Source organism: Dipodomys merriami, unplaced genomic scaffold (genome assembly GCF_024711535.1).
Source record: "Dipodomys merriami isolate MVZ:Mamm:240054 unplaced genomic scaffold, mDipMer1.0.p SCAF_10, whole genome shotgun sequence".
Taxonomy (NCBI): Eukaryota; Metazoa; Chordata; class Mammalia; order Rodentia; family Heteromyidae; genus Dipodomys; species Dipodomys merriami.
The window spans coordinates 11439886-11452734 of NW_027202271.1; the positions used below are offsets into that span (position 1 = coordinate 11439886).

The 12849-nt window shown below is 39.2% G+C and overlaps 1 protein-coding gene across 5 annotated transcripts in view; it reads right to left on the bottom strand.

Annotated features, from left to right (window-relative positions):
• Slc38a4 (solute carrier family 38 member 4) overlaps positions 1 to 12849 on the bottom strand; it is a 77564-nt gene that overhangs the window by 18575 nt on the left and 46140 nt on the right. For all 5 annotated transcript variants that reach the window (XM_070039430.1, XM_070039439.1, XM_070039404.1 and 2 more), the window contains 6 exons: positions 12571 to 12686; positions 8009 to 8082; positions 7274 to 7366; positions 857 to 938; positions 684 to 766; positions 522 to 580 (listed from right to left, as the gene is read on the bottom strand). In XM_070039430.1, the coding sequence (XP_069895531.1) occupies positions 522 to 580; positions 684 to 766; positions 857 to 938; positions 7274 to 7366; positions 8009 to 8082; positions 12571 to 12686 (507 nt within the window). The remainder of the gene's footprint in view (positions 1 to 521; positions 581 to 683; positions 767 to 856; positions 939 to 7273; positions 7367 to 8008; positions 8083 to 12570; positions 12687 to 12849) is intronic.

Here is a 12849-nt window from a genome sequence, read left to right on the forward strand (position 1 = left end):
CTAAATGGGATTCCTGACTTTTTCCTTTGTCCACACATTCATTCCGTGTGCCTAGAACATACTATTTGTAATGACCTTGCCATTCTAACTCAACTATTTTTAAGCTCAGGACTGCTTTTTTCCTCATTCCAATTTAGAACTCAACAAAACTGCTTGTGGTACAAGAATTATTTCATGCTTGTGAAGTGCTTGAACAAAAATGAAGACATTCAGCCAGCTGCAGGTGGCTCCTGCTGTAATCTTAGCTACTCGGGAGGCTGAGATCTGAGGATTCCAGTTCAAAGCCAGCCAGAGCAAAAGAGTCCAGGAGATGATTATCTCTAATTAACAACAAAAAAGCTGGAAGTAGAAGTATGGATGAAGTGGTGGAATGCCTTCTTTGAGTGAAAAAGGTCAGGGCCAGCACTGGACTAGTGGGTACAAGTGTGCATGCACACACACACACCAAGAAGACACTAATTTAGTCACTAATAGCTTCTCACATTCACCATACTACAAGGAATATATTACAAATCACTTACCACGCTAACAAAAAACACCATGCAGGTGAGGGAAAATCCACTGGTATAGCCAAGGTAACCTAAGAGTTAACAGAAATATTTTGGAAGGTGAATCTAGCATCTCCAGGGATCTTGCTTATTAGAATACAAAAATGTATATCTTCCGTTAGAAAAGGGATTTACCTAGATTTTTCAGAAGAGAGAGTGGCAGAATAATTCCCACAGACACAAATATGATGAGGTAGTTGCCGTTGAGGTACCATTCCCTATGAGAGAAACAGCGACATGGATGTCAGGACCAGAAAGGGGGAAAGACAGGGAGCTACTGGACGCCACGGAGGACACGTGAGACATACCCAGTATTTTCTTCAAGTCCCATGAATGCTCTGATAACTTCAGGAAGTTCGTATTTAATGATAAAGAGGTAGCTGGACATTGCTAAAATGGAAAACGTGACAGCTTAGTGGTGTGTATTGACTGTTGTGAAGACATTTGGGATAATCTGTTCTTCTTGGTCTAAGATGAGCATCTAACCCCCCACACAGTGAGACGCTAATGTGTATTTTACAATGCTTCTAAGCCTTTTCTCAAAAGTAAACATTTGGACAGATCATTCTGTGTGTGTGTGTGTGTGTGTGTGTGTGTGTGTGTGTGTGTATGCATGTGCTAGTACTAGGATCTGAACTTTAGTGCCTGGGCATTGTCCCTTAGCTTTTTCACTCCAAACTCTACCATTTGAGCCACAGCTCCACTTCTGGCTTTTCAGTGGTTAATCAGAAATAAGAGTCTCAAAGACTTTCCTGTTTGGGCTGGCTTAGAAGTATGATCCTCAGATCTCAGTCTCCTGAGGAGCCAGGATTACAGGTGTGAGCCACTGGTGCTCCATTGGCCTCCTCATTTATATACATGGATGGTTGCTAACCATATCTATGTTGATTTTGTGTTAAATCCAATTTGTGGGTTTCCAAGGGAAGCTGCAGGTTTTGAGCCTTTACCCTCATTAGTGATCGATCGTCATGGCCTGTATTGAATGTGCTTGTTTTAGTGTCTAGGGACAAGAATCTCACAACAAAAGTCATGGGCCACAGAAAAAGGGTGGAATTGCAGGGTGACCTGCATGTGCTCTGGGCCACTCTGGCCTTTCCCAGGTAGGCTTCTGGTCAGGTTCTCTGTGATCTCTCTGTGGGGCATACCAAGCAAGTCTTAGACTCCTGATAATTGAAACTGATAGCTGTCTGGACTGATCAAAGAATACAAGAGATGATAGCTTCTGTTCCTCTTCATTAATTAAGGGATTTGATGTTATTCCTCAATATTCTAGTCACCTGTTGGTCAAATAAGAAAGTACCCAAAATGGCAAATCTTTAATGAGCATCTTGACAGGTGACTGATAAATGATTGGTACTATTGAAAAAGATGAATACCCTCTAAATACCCACCTTGGAAAAGTGAATGTGTTCAAATATGCATAACATTACAGTTTTTCTATAGTTGTAGGGATGTATCTAACATTCCTTCCTCCAAGTCCATCCACTCAGTGAAGTGTAACACTGATTGGTTATCTGACACATGATTGGGACACTCGAATAAAAATAAAACTGACACATTTGATAAGGAAGCTTTAAATATGGACTCCATCTTTATGCTGAAGTTTTGCTAATAGGCATTTACAAGTGGGCACTGGTGGCTTCAGGTCTGTAGCTCATGGTTCAAAGCCAGCCTAGGCAGGAACATCAATAAACTGCTATCTCAAGGAAGCAACAAAAAGCCAGAAGTGGAGCTGTTGATCAAATGGTAGCACATCAACTAAAAAAAAACACCCAGGCCCTGAGTTCAAGCCCCAGTTCTAGGACAAAAGTGATAAACATACTAAATAAATAAATATTAAAAAAAAACCAAACCATACCTATCTAAGTTGTAAACTGGACTATTAATAGTTCAAAAGCAGTTCCTTAACATCAAACAAAAGAAATAACAGTGGTAATAGTTCCCCACTTCATACAGCTCCACACTTGATTATCTAAAAAGTCTGATGATGTGGGAGGTATGATTCTGTGAAGTTAAATTACATGGCCAAGATCACACAGTGTGGAAAGAGTGAATCACATCTACAGATGTCTCCTAACGTATGAGCTGATGCTACTTATCTATCAGCCAAGTGAAATGATTCCTGTGATAGTTGATGTATCTTCCATCCTTGGGATTTGGTTAATGTTTACAAGACCTTGCCAAAGGCAGACTCTTACAGAGCGTAACCAGGAGATATTTCTGACTCACTAGCTCTGTGAGGCACCACTCAATTTCAGAGATACAAACTGCCAACTTTCAGTGATGTCACCACTGTTAATTTGTTTGGCCTTTGAAAATTCAGTATGAACCCAAACCTGTTTGGGTAATGTCAGCATTATTCTGCTAACATTCAAACATCCGTGGTGAATATTAAGTTGATTTTGTTTATTTTTTAGGGGATTAGGAAATCAAGAGTTCTAAAAATGGAGTGACTAATTCAAGAAAGACAAGAGGCTTTCTTCAGCTACATGTCCAATGAATCCCATAAAAATAACAAAAAACAAAAAAAAGAAGGATTTTCCGCAGTGGTGTTATGAAACTCTATTTCACCCCCTTAGAAACCACTTCTTGGGTGTGGTTGGATGCAGAGCCTACATTATAGTTTATTCCAGGATTAGAAGCATAACAGTAGCCTTGCTTTGAACTTTGGGTATAGCTGTCACTTTGCTTGATGAGTTCAAGGCTAACCATACTTATAGCTGTTTATTCCAGCTGTCAAAAACAAGTAAGTTAGATCAACCATAAATTGATCAAGATTTTAGATTTGATAGGGCTAGAAATTGAACCAAATATAAAGCAGCCCCTTTGGTGGGACTCCCGGGTTCTCAGATGCATAGGATCCACACCCAGTAGAATGAATGAGATAATCCTGGTGTTAGGGCCAATTTCTATCAAGGATTATGTCACTAATGTATAAAAATGTGAAGAGAAATGAATATTAGCAAGTGCGAGGCCCTGGGTTTAAGTCCTAGCAACAAAAAAGAGCTAGGTTTTATTTTCCTGCTTACCAACTACCCATTATTAGGGCAGGACATAGTTGGATAAAAAAATATTAAAGGAACCAAGTGTTGGTGGCTCACGCCTATAATCTTTGCTACTCAGGAGGCTGAGATTTAAGGACCATGGTTCAAAGCCAGCCAGGCTGAAAAGTCCCCATGAGACTCTTGTCTCTAATTAACCACTCAAAAACTGGAACTGGAGCTATGGCTCAAAGTGGTAGAGCGTTAGCCTTGAGCAAAAGAGCTCAGGGACACTGCTCAGGCCCTGAGTTCAAATGCTACAACCAGCCAAAAATTTTATATATATGGAATTGCATGTTAGAAATCTTAGGTAATGCCACAAAGTTTAGTGATCTAAGGAGTTGCCTTTTTTTTTTTTGCAAAGCTTTTGTACAAGCTTAGTACAGCATTCCTTATAATAGTGAAAAATTGGAAGCAGTTCAACTATTCACCAATAAGGATTTGGTAGCCAATTACAGTACGTATGAATAAAGGAAAAGTTCAAAAGCCATTAAAAACAACATACATCTAAGACACATGGTAAAATTAAAAAGCATCTACAAGTCAGTTATCATCAGGTGATTAAATCCTAACAGTGATAATATAATTATTAAACTTGTCACAGAGGAAAATGTGAAGCAATTATTTTTGAGGGTGACTCAGGATAGAGTCATTTAACGTTTCCGTTATTTACAACGAGCGTATATTTGTTTCATAATTATGAAAACACGTATTTAAAAGGAATCAGAGGGCCTCCAGAGAGAGACATGTTGAGAAGTCTGCAAGTGGGAAGCAGTTCAGAGCCCTTGTCATGGCCCATGTGCTACCCTCCTTCATCCTCACAATGACCTGGGGATGTCAGAAGATTACTCTCATTTTCACTCAAGGAAAAAGTTAACTCAAAGCTGTAAAATGATTTCCCCCAGGTCACTGACAGTGATAGAAACAGACTCACATTCAGGTGCAAAAAACTCCAAAAGCTTATCCTCTACTTAGAGATTTCAAAATACCTTTTTTAAAAAACAAAACAAAACAAAATCCATGAACATACATTCACACAAACCAAGACAGCCCAGAGGAATCCCACTGACAGCCAAGAGAAATGATGGACCAGGAGGAGAGATGAAGAGAAAAAATGGAGAGGGAGGTGGGGAAGGGAGACACACAGACTGAATGTATGCTAGAGTTAGAGGCCTTCAAGACACAGTAACAAAAGGGAAAATGATATATGTGAAGAAGGCATGGAGGATTTTTAAAAATAGTTAATACTAACACTATTAGAAGGTAAAATACAATTGCTATGGTTTGACACAGAATATATATGGGATAGATGATGGATACATAGATATGAAATATTACCAAAAAGATAGAAGATAGATAGATAGATAGATAGATAGATAGATAGATAGATAGATAGATAGATAGATAGATAGATAGAGAAAATAGAAGATGGATGGGCAGTTTGTAGAAGACAGAAGATAGATAAATGGATGGATGGATGGATGGATGAACAGATATGGAAGATAGGTAGACATGGAAGAGAGAAGATGGATGGATAGACATGTGGAAAATAGAAGATAGATAAATGGATGGATGGACAGATATGGAAGATAGAAGGCAGATAAATATAGATGATAGATGTGGATGAACAGATACAGAAAATACAAGACAAATAAATAAATGGGATGGATAGATGAATATATATGAAAGATAGATAAATGGATGGAGGCATGGACAGAAATGGAAGATAGAAGACAGATTATATAAATAAAATAGGTAGGTAGGTAGATAGATAGAGATAGATAGATAGATAGAGAGAGAGATAAAAGCTATGAAAGATTGCTAATAGGGATAGAAGATAAATATGCATGGATGGACCACAGGTCAGGTGATCACTATTTTGGTTTAAACTATTTCTACAATGGAAAATAGGAGATAGATAAATGGATGGATGGATGGTGGGAGAGATATGGAACATAAAAGATTGATAAGTGGTTGAATAAATGGGCAGATATGGAAGATAGAAGACAGACAGACAGATATGGAGTTGGTAGAAAATATCTAGAAAACTAGGTAGAGGAATATGATGGATCCTACTTTCAGACCACTGAATTTACCTTGACAATAACAAGATGTACTGAAAAAAAAATTTCAGTAGGAGAAGCAGGAATAGACCTGAATCTGAGAAAATTTGTGTGGAGGAAGAGTTAGAGAACAATAGCAGAGGAATCTCAGGGCAGAGTGAGTGATTGGTCAGAAACTGCAGAAAGAGTCGGGGCTGGAATGGTGATCACCTGGTCTGTGGCCCTGAAGAGGAAGGTGAACAGAGATTCAAGAGACATGTGAGAGGTAGGCTGGATGGAATTTGGTATTTCAATGGATGGGTGGGGTTAGGGAGAGAGGGAGAAATTTAGGTTGACAGCAGATTCTCTACTTTAAAATATGCTGGCTGCTGGTGAAAGTCATAGGTCCTAGGCTTAGAACAGAGGCTGGAGGTCTGGATAGAAGGGGAGGAAAGAAGTACTATGATGTAGCAATAAAGATGGCACAGGAGGAAGCAACAGCTAGCAGGAGACTTGAATGAAATGAGGTTCTGGATACCTCCTGAGCACCAAGACACAACAGACCCAGTGTGAGACTAGAACCTTGCTAAAAAACATCTATCATCCTAAGCTATTAAGAAAGCTGAGATCCAAAGGATGGAGGTTCAAAGCTAGCCCAGGCAGAAAAGTCCCTAAGATTCTGTATCTAATTCATCAGAACAAAGAAAGCAGAGCTGGAGGTTCATTCAAGTGGTAGAACTCCAGCAGTACAAGTGTGAAGTCCTGAGTTCAAAACTCCTGGTACTGAGGGGGAGAAAGTACATTTCTAGGCTCTCCCCTGGAAATTATAATTCAGTAGGAATTACAAGGATCTGTGAAACCAAAGAACCTGAGGTCACTGTGATCCTCATGTTTCCTTGCTAAACTTCTAGAAACTTTTTCTGGTCTTTACTTGATGCACACATTTGTGCATCTGCCCGTGACACATTTGGCTCTGCCCATCCTACCCCAGCACCCTCTAATCCTACAATGTGACCTCAGTCATGCATACGAGACGCCCATAGTTCTGACAGTGATAGAAATGAGCACTAGTGTTTTAATTTCTAAAAGCAATCGTCAGTTCCAGAACAGCATTAGAAAGCAACAAAGAGCCAGGTGTTGGTGGCTCACTTCTTTAATCCTAGCTACTCAGCTGAGATCTGAGGACTGAGGTTCAAAGCCAGCCAGGACAGAAAAGCCCATGAGAATCTTATCTCCAACTAACTACCAGCAACAACAACAACAAAGCCAGAAGTGGAGGTGTGGCTCAAGTGGTAGAGCATTAGCCTTGAGCAAAATAAAGCTTAGGGACAGCAGGTATGCCTTGAATCCAAGCCCCAGGACCACCACACACACACACACACACACACACACACACACACACACATACACACACATACACACACACACACACAATCAAAAATTAGTGGGATTTTATATATGATAGTATTCCAGATACTGTTTTTAATTAAAATCCAACAGCAAATCTATTAAGAAATTTTGTTTTCTGAAACTTAAGAACAATAAAGCAGCTGCTTTTCTGTATCCCAAGTGCTTCTTTGTTGCCATAAGACTTATGTGTAGAATATTCAAGAAAGTTCCCCTGAAAACGATGTCCCCTTACCTCCAATATTCTGCATGGTAATGGAGGTAAAGGCTCCGATTTTACCAGGCCATCCAAATGCCTTTTCACCTAATTTTTCATAAATTAAAGACCCTACAATGAAAGAGAAAATGACCTTGTTAGAGGATAGTTTCAATGACTAACAGTTCTCTACTATAATTCTATACTGAGGTCTCAAACATATAGACATAGAGAAATTATAAACCCAAAAGACACCACTTCAAAAGCCAATATTCAATGCATTAAATTGTTCTCCGTACAAATGGTTCCATTTAGAGTTGTACCTACAGAAGCAGAACAGTTATTTCTAGCATCTCCTAGTTTTTTTCTCCCTCTTTTATGTATTTATTTATATTCTTCTATTTGGCTTGAACCTGAGCCAGTCAACTCCTACCCTTGTCTTTCACTTGTCAAAATAACTCAACAATCTTGGGGGATTAAAAAAAATGTGAAATTGACTAAAATGATCCTTAAGTTAGGAAACAACATAGGCTGAAAGTCTCACAACTTGAGGGGATAGGTAAGGCTAGGGAAAATGGGGGAGAGTGATAGAAAGGGTGACATTCATCAAGCTCCATTGTTCTCATGAACCAGCATGTTGAATTGAAACCCCTTTATACAACTACCTAAAGATAATGTTAAAAAAGTTATATAAATAAACAAATAGTAAGACTTTAGAAAACAAATAGGAAAGCTTTCTAATATTCTAAGATATAGGCTTAAGGGGTCGCATACCTCCTTCCTTGGCTGTCTTTAGTAAAAGATGAACTGAATACAGTGATAATATTGCCACTGCAAGAAGCAAGATTCTGTAAACAAATAGAGAATAGAAAATAAGGTTTCTATAACAAATAAGACAGAGTGTTATTTGACATTACAATAAAGGATCCGCCTTCTCAATTATTGACTTTCCAAAAGGATCTGGATATAAAAGGTGCTGGGAAAGCCTTTTCAGAATGATACACATTTTTTTTTTCTGGTTGTACGATTTGAACTCAGGGCCTTGCTATTGCCTTTAGCCTTTTCACTCAAGTCTGGCGCTCAACCATTTGACCCACAGCTCTACTTCTAGCTTTTTGGATGTAAGAGTCTCATGGATGAACTTATATACGAGACAAAGGGTACAGAAATAAGAAACAGCAGCAGAAAGGAATAAACCAGAGGAAAAAAAGGAAAGAAGAACTGGAAACAGTATAGTGAGAAACCTCTTACTTCCATTTCTTGGGGTTCATTTTGATAAGCATCATTTTAAATGATTATATGCACATAGCTATTGAGCCCTTGTGATCCTCTTCTGAGAATATCCTCATTTGTTCTCACTGTGTGGATGTTTAGATTTGCTGTTTAATTAATCACGTCCAGGTGTAATTATTCGTCTTTTACTGTCCCTTGGGTTTACTTGTAGATTTCTAGGCACATTCTAGTTACTACCAATGAGAGAAACCATGCAGCCTATGTTTCTCTGGGTCTGGCTTACTTTGCTTACTATAAGTTTATCTGATTTGGGAGGGAAACAGGGTAGCACAGAAAGGATGAGCCAATTCAGCAGTGTACCGCACTAGATACTATGTTGGAAATGAACTATACAACTTTTGGGAAGAGGGAAGTTGGGAGGGGAAGAACTAGGAGAGAATGAGGGAGGACGGGGGTAACACTGTTCAAAAGGAAATGTACTCATTACCTGAATCATGTAACTGTAACCCCTGTGTACATCACCTTTACAATGAATTGAAGAGTTTCATAGACCTTCCTGCCTGGACTGACTTCATACTTTGATCCTCAGATTTCAGCCTCCTGAGTGGCTAGGATGACAATCATAAGCTACTGGCTCCAAGCTCATCAGACGTATTCCTTAATGGAACTTAATAGGGAATTTTCTGTATTTTATAGTTCCAAGCCTACTACCTGAAGTTCCTAGTCTATAGTTATGTTAAAGTTACACAGTTGCAGACTCAATTTCATTACTTAGATGCTAGGTCTACAACAGAAGTAGGAGACACCACATCGAATGACTCTGGATACAAGTGTATGTATGTATGTATGTATGTATATATATATGTATATATATGTATATATATATAATATCTACATCAACATGTTAAATTGAAGCATCACTCAAGAAACTGACTAATGAAAACTTAATTTAAAGTCTAGAAAGCAAATCAGACAGCCTGAGCTGTGACTGATCCTGTCCATTAGAGAAGTCATTTGTCAACCATAGGGTCAGACAACTGTATGCATAATAGAGATGGCAGGGAAAGGTAAGTAGAAGTATTCCTTTTTTTTATTTTTACTTTTTTGTGTTCATAATGAATCACTTAGGTTATCAGGGTCCTTTATATATCCACATATGTGCATAGCCCCTTTATGTTGATGCCAATCAGCATTTATACAGAATAATATTTAGAGCCCAAAAATAAATGTGGCTAGAGTGGATAGAAGTGGGCATGATGGCACATGCCTGTAATCCACCATTTGGGATGCTGAAACAGGAGGATCATGAGTTAGGCAACCTAGTGTCTCAAAAAAGAAACAGCACACCAATTAAAAAGTGTGATTAAAAGCATCTATATAATAAATGAAGTGACATTACTGCCTTTGCCTGACGTTTAAAAAATGTATACATGTATATATTTCCTTCCTTTGCTCATTTTTCATGATGACATTCCCCCATATTTAGATAACTCTCTGGTACAATGCTGTAAATGTACATTTAGACCGTGAATGGTGCATTTTATAACTACTCTAGCTATATTATATTCTTCTCATCCAAAAAATATGCCTGCCCAAATTGTCTGATCATCTAGTCCTGATCATACATGGCTAATATATATTTTTCCATATCTTTATGAAATTATGTAACTCTGATTGCATGATTTTGTTCTGTAGAAATGCAATAAGCATTCCCTCTATGCTAAACATATACTTGTTTGGGGATAAAATCCTAGGATTGAAAGCAATAAACACAGCATCATTTTCTATGAGATAAAGGAGGCGGCTGAGCCCCATCCTTAGCTACTTACTCATACAAAGACCATCCTAGTGTGTTTAGTGATTTAATTGCTCCAGCTAAATTAATCTGCTAAATGTTTACAGGCCTGAAATGAGACCCTTGTTTTAAAAATGGAATATTCCCTTGCCATGAAAATGATCTATGCCCTAGGGTTAGGAAAAGTGTTTCTCATTTCTATTCATCAGTGATCTATGATAGCTTGCTAATTAATTGTAATGGTATGCATAATTAATTAAGGAGAAGACAGTCTTTGTGTCTCCGAGGTAATGCACATTATGAAGGCATGCAAATATATAAATACATTTCTAGCATAAAACTCTGATAATTAAAAAAAACTAGTTTATTTAAACATGGTCTATAACAATTAAGTTGATATAAAAACCCATTCACTGCCGGACACCAGTGGCTCATGCCTGTAATCCTAGCTGCTCCAGAGGTTGAGATCTAAGGATCACAGTTCAAAGCCAGCTTAGTCAGGCAAGTTCTTGAGAAGCGTGTCTCTAATGAACCACCAAAACACCAGAACTGGAGTTGTGGCTCAAGTGGTAGCCTTGAGCAAAAAAAAAAAAATCTAAGGGACACACATACACACACACACACACACACACACACACACACACACACACACACACACACACACACACACACACAATTATGCTGCCAAGACTTCAATCAAGGCACTAAAACTAGATAAATATTTATAGTCCTGACCCTTATCCTTCAGATCACTGTGTGATTAGCTAATCACATGTGGCATTCAGAACCCAAATAGGATCTATGTGTAATATGAACGTTGCATTCTTAGACGGTTGTCTAACTCTCTAGCATTGCATTAGATGTCATTCTTGAGAAGAATTCCACAGTGGCCAGCTGTGGCTCACGTGCCATGTGTAACGCACATCCAGACCTGCAGATGTCACCATGGCCCAGGCCTAGGTGGTCTCTACTTTGAGGGTCCCCTGGGAGATGGTCTTCTGCAGCCTTTGACTGACCAAGTCTGGTGAAGATACACAGGCTGAGCAATAATGTTCAGTCTCACAGGAAATATTCCCTGTGGCGGGCTCTGTGAGAAGTGTTAGAGATGAGGCATAGCATGGCATGTAGGTTCAAGTCTCTTGAGTGCCTGGTTTATCCAAATGATGCAGGTGAACACACTCAGGATGTTGAAACTTCAGTGACTGGGTGGACAATAGATATGCACCAGTCATAGAGGTCACTGGAAGAGAGCTAACAAAGGAGAAAGAAAAGGTTCCAAGACCATGTACAAAGGCCCGGGGGGTGAGTGGAAACGTGGCATCTTTATGGGATGAAGGATGCCAGTGTGGCTGTAGGTCTTGTGCTCAGGGAACAAGATCAGGGCACGCTGGACTCAATGTCCAGTGTGTTTTTTGGCATGCATTTTCCTTTTTTACAATTTTTTGAAAAATTTAAGTAGTTCTATAATGGGGCTTCAATGGAACAAGTCATAAGAGTATAATACATCAGTGTCACAACTTCCATTGTTCTCCTCCCAGCCCCATCCCAATCCTCAGTTTTCCTACTTCCATTTTCACATACGTACATGCAATATTATGACTGCATTTGTCTCCCCTTCTCCCTCCATTTCTATCCTTGCCCCTTCTGTGAGGAGGGTTGCTTTTCAGATTAGCTTCCTGACTATGAAACACTAACTTTATTATTATTATTTGTGTGTGTGTGTGTGTGTGTGTGTGTGTGTGTGTGTGTGTTGGTCTTGGTGCTTGAACCGAGGGCCTGGGCACTGGTTTTTTGCTAAGTTTTTTTTGCTCAAGGCTAGTGCTTTACCACTTGAGCCACAGCTTACAGCTGGCTTTTTGGTACTTGATTAGATATAAGAGTCTCACAGAGTTTCCTGCCTAGGCTAAGCTTTGAACGATAGTCCTCAAATCTCAGCATCCCGAGTCGTTAGCATTATAGGCATGAGCCACCAGCACCCAGCTAATATTGACTTATTGTAAGCATTTATTTAGCAAGGAGGTGCGTTGTAAATTAGCTTCTTTCTGTAGAAGAGAGGAGCTGCTCCAGCTAGCACTTGGGATGGTTGAACACATAGACTTTCTAGTTTTTGCCTAGAGCTAGATATATGAGCAAGTACCATGATTCCTCAGGTTGGAAGTTGTATCTAAAAGCAAGAAGTACTTGCCAATATTTCCTCCAATTCTTTCTCAGTTTCTCCATAAAGATCATACTTCAGATTGTTCATTGGAACAGTACCAGGTTCTGGCAAGGACTTTGTCAATGAATATAGACACGTAGGTTCACTTACATAAAAAGGATGATGCCTGTGTTGGCCATGGCATAGGACAAGCCCAAAATACCACTGCCCATAATGGCGTTACTCAAGTTGAATGAAGACATTCCAAAGGAAGTGGTTCCAGGATGCTAGAAGAAAAGGGGGGCACTTTATAAGCAAATACTTGTTATGGGATCAATCTGGTTTTGTATTATTCTTTTTATTCTTCTGCTTATTGTTGTGCGTGTCAATCCAGTACTGGGGCTTGAACTCAGGACCTAAGCACTGTCCCTTAGTTTTTTCACTTACTTA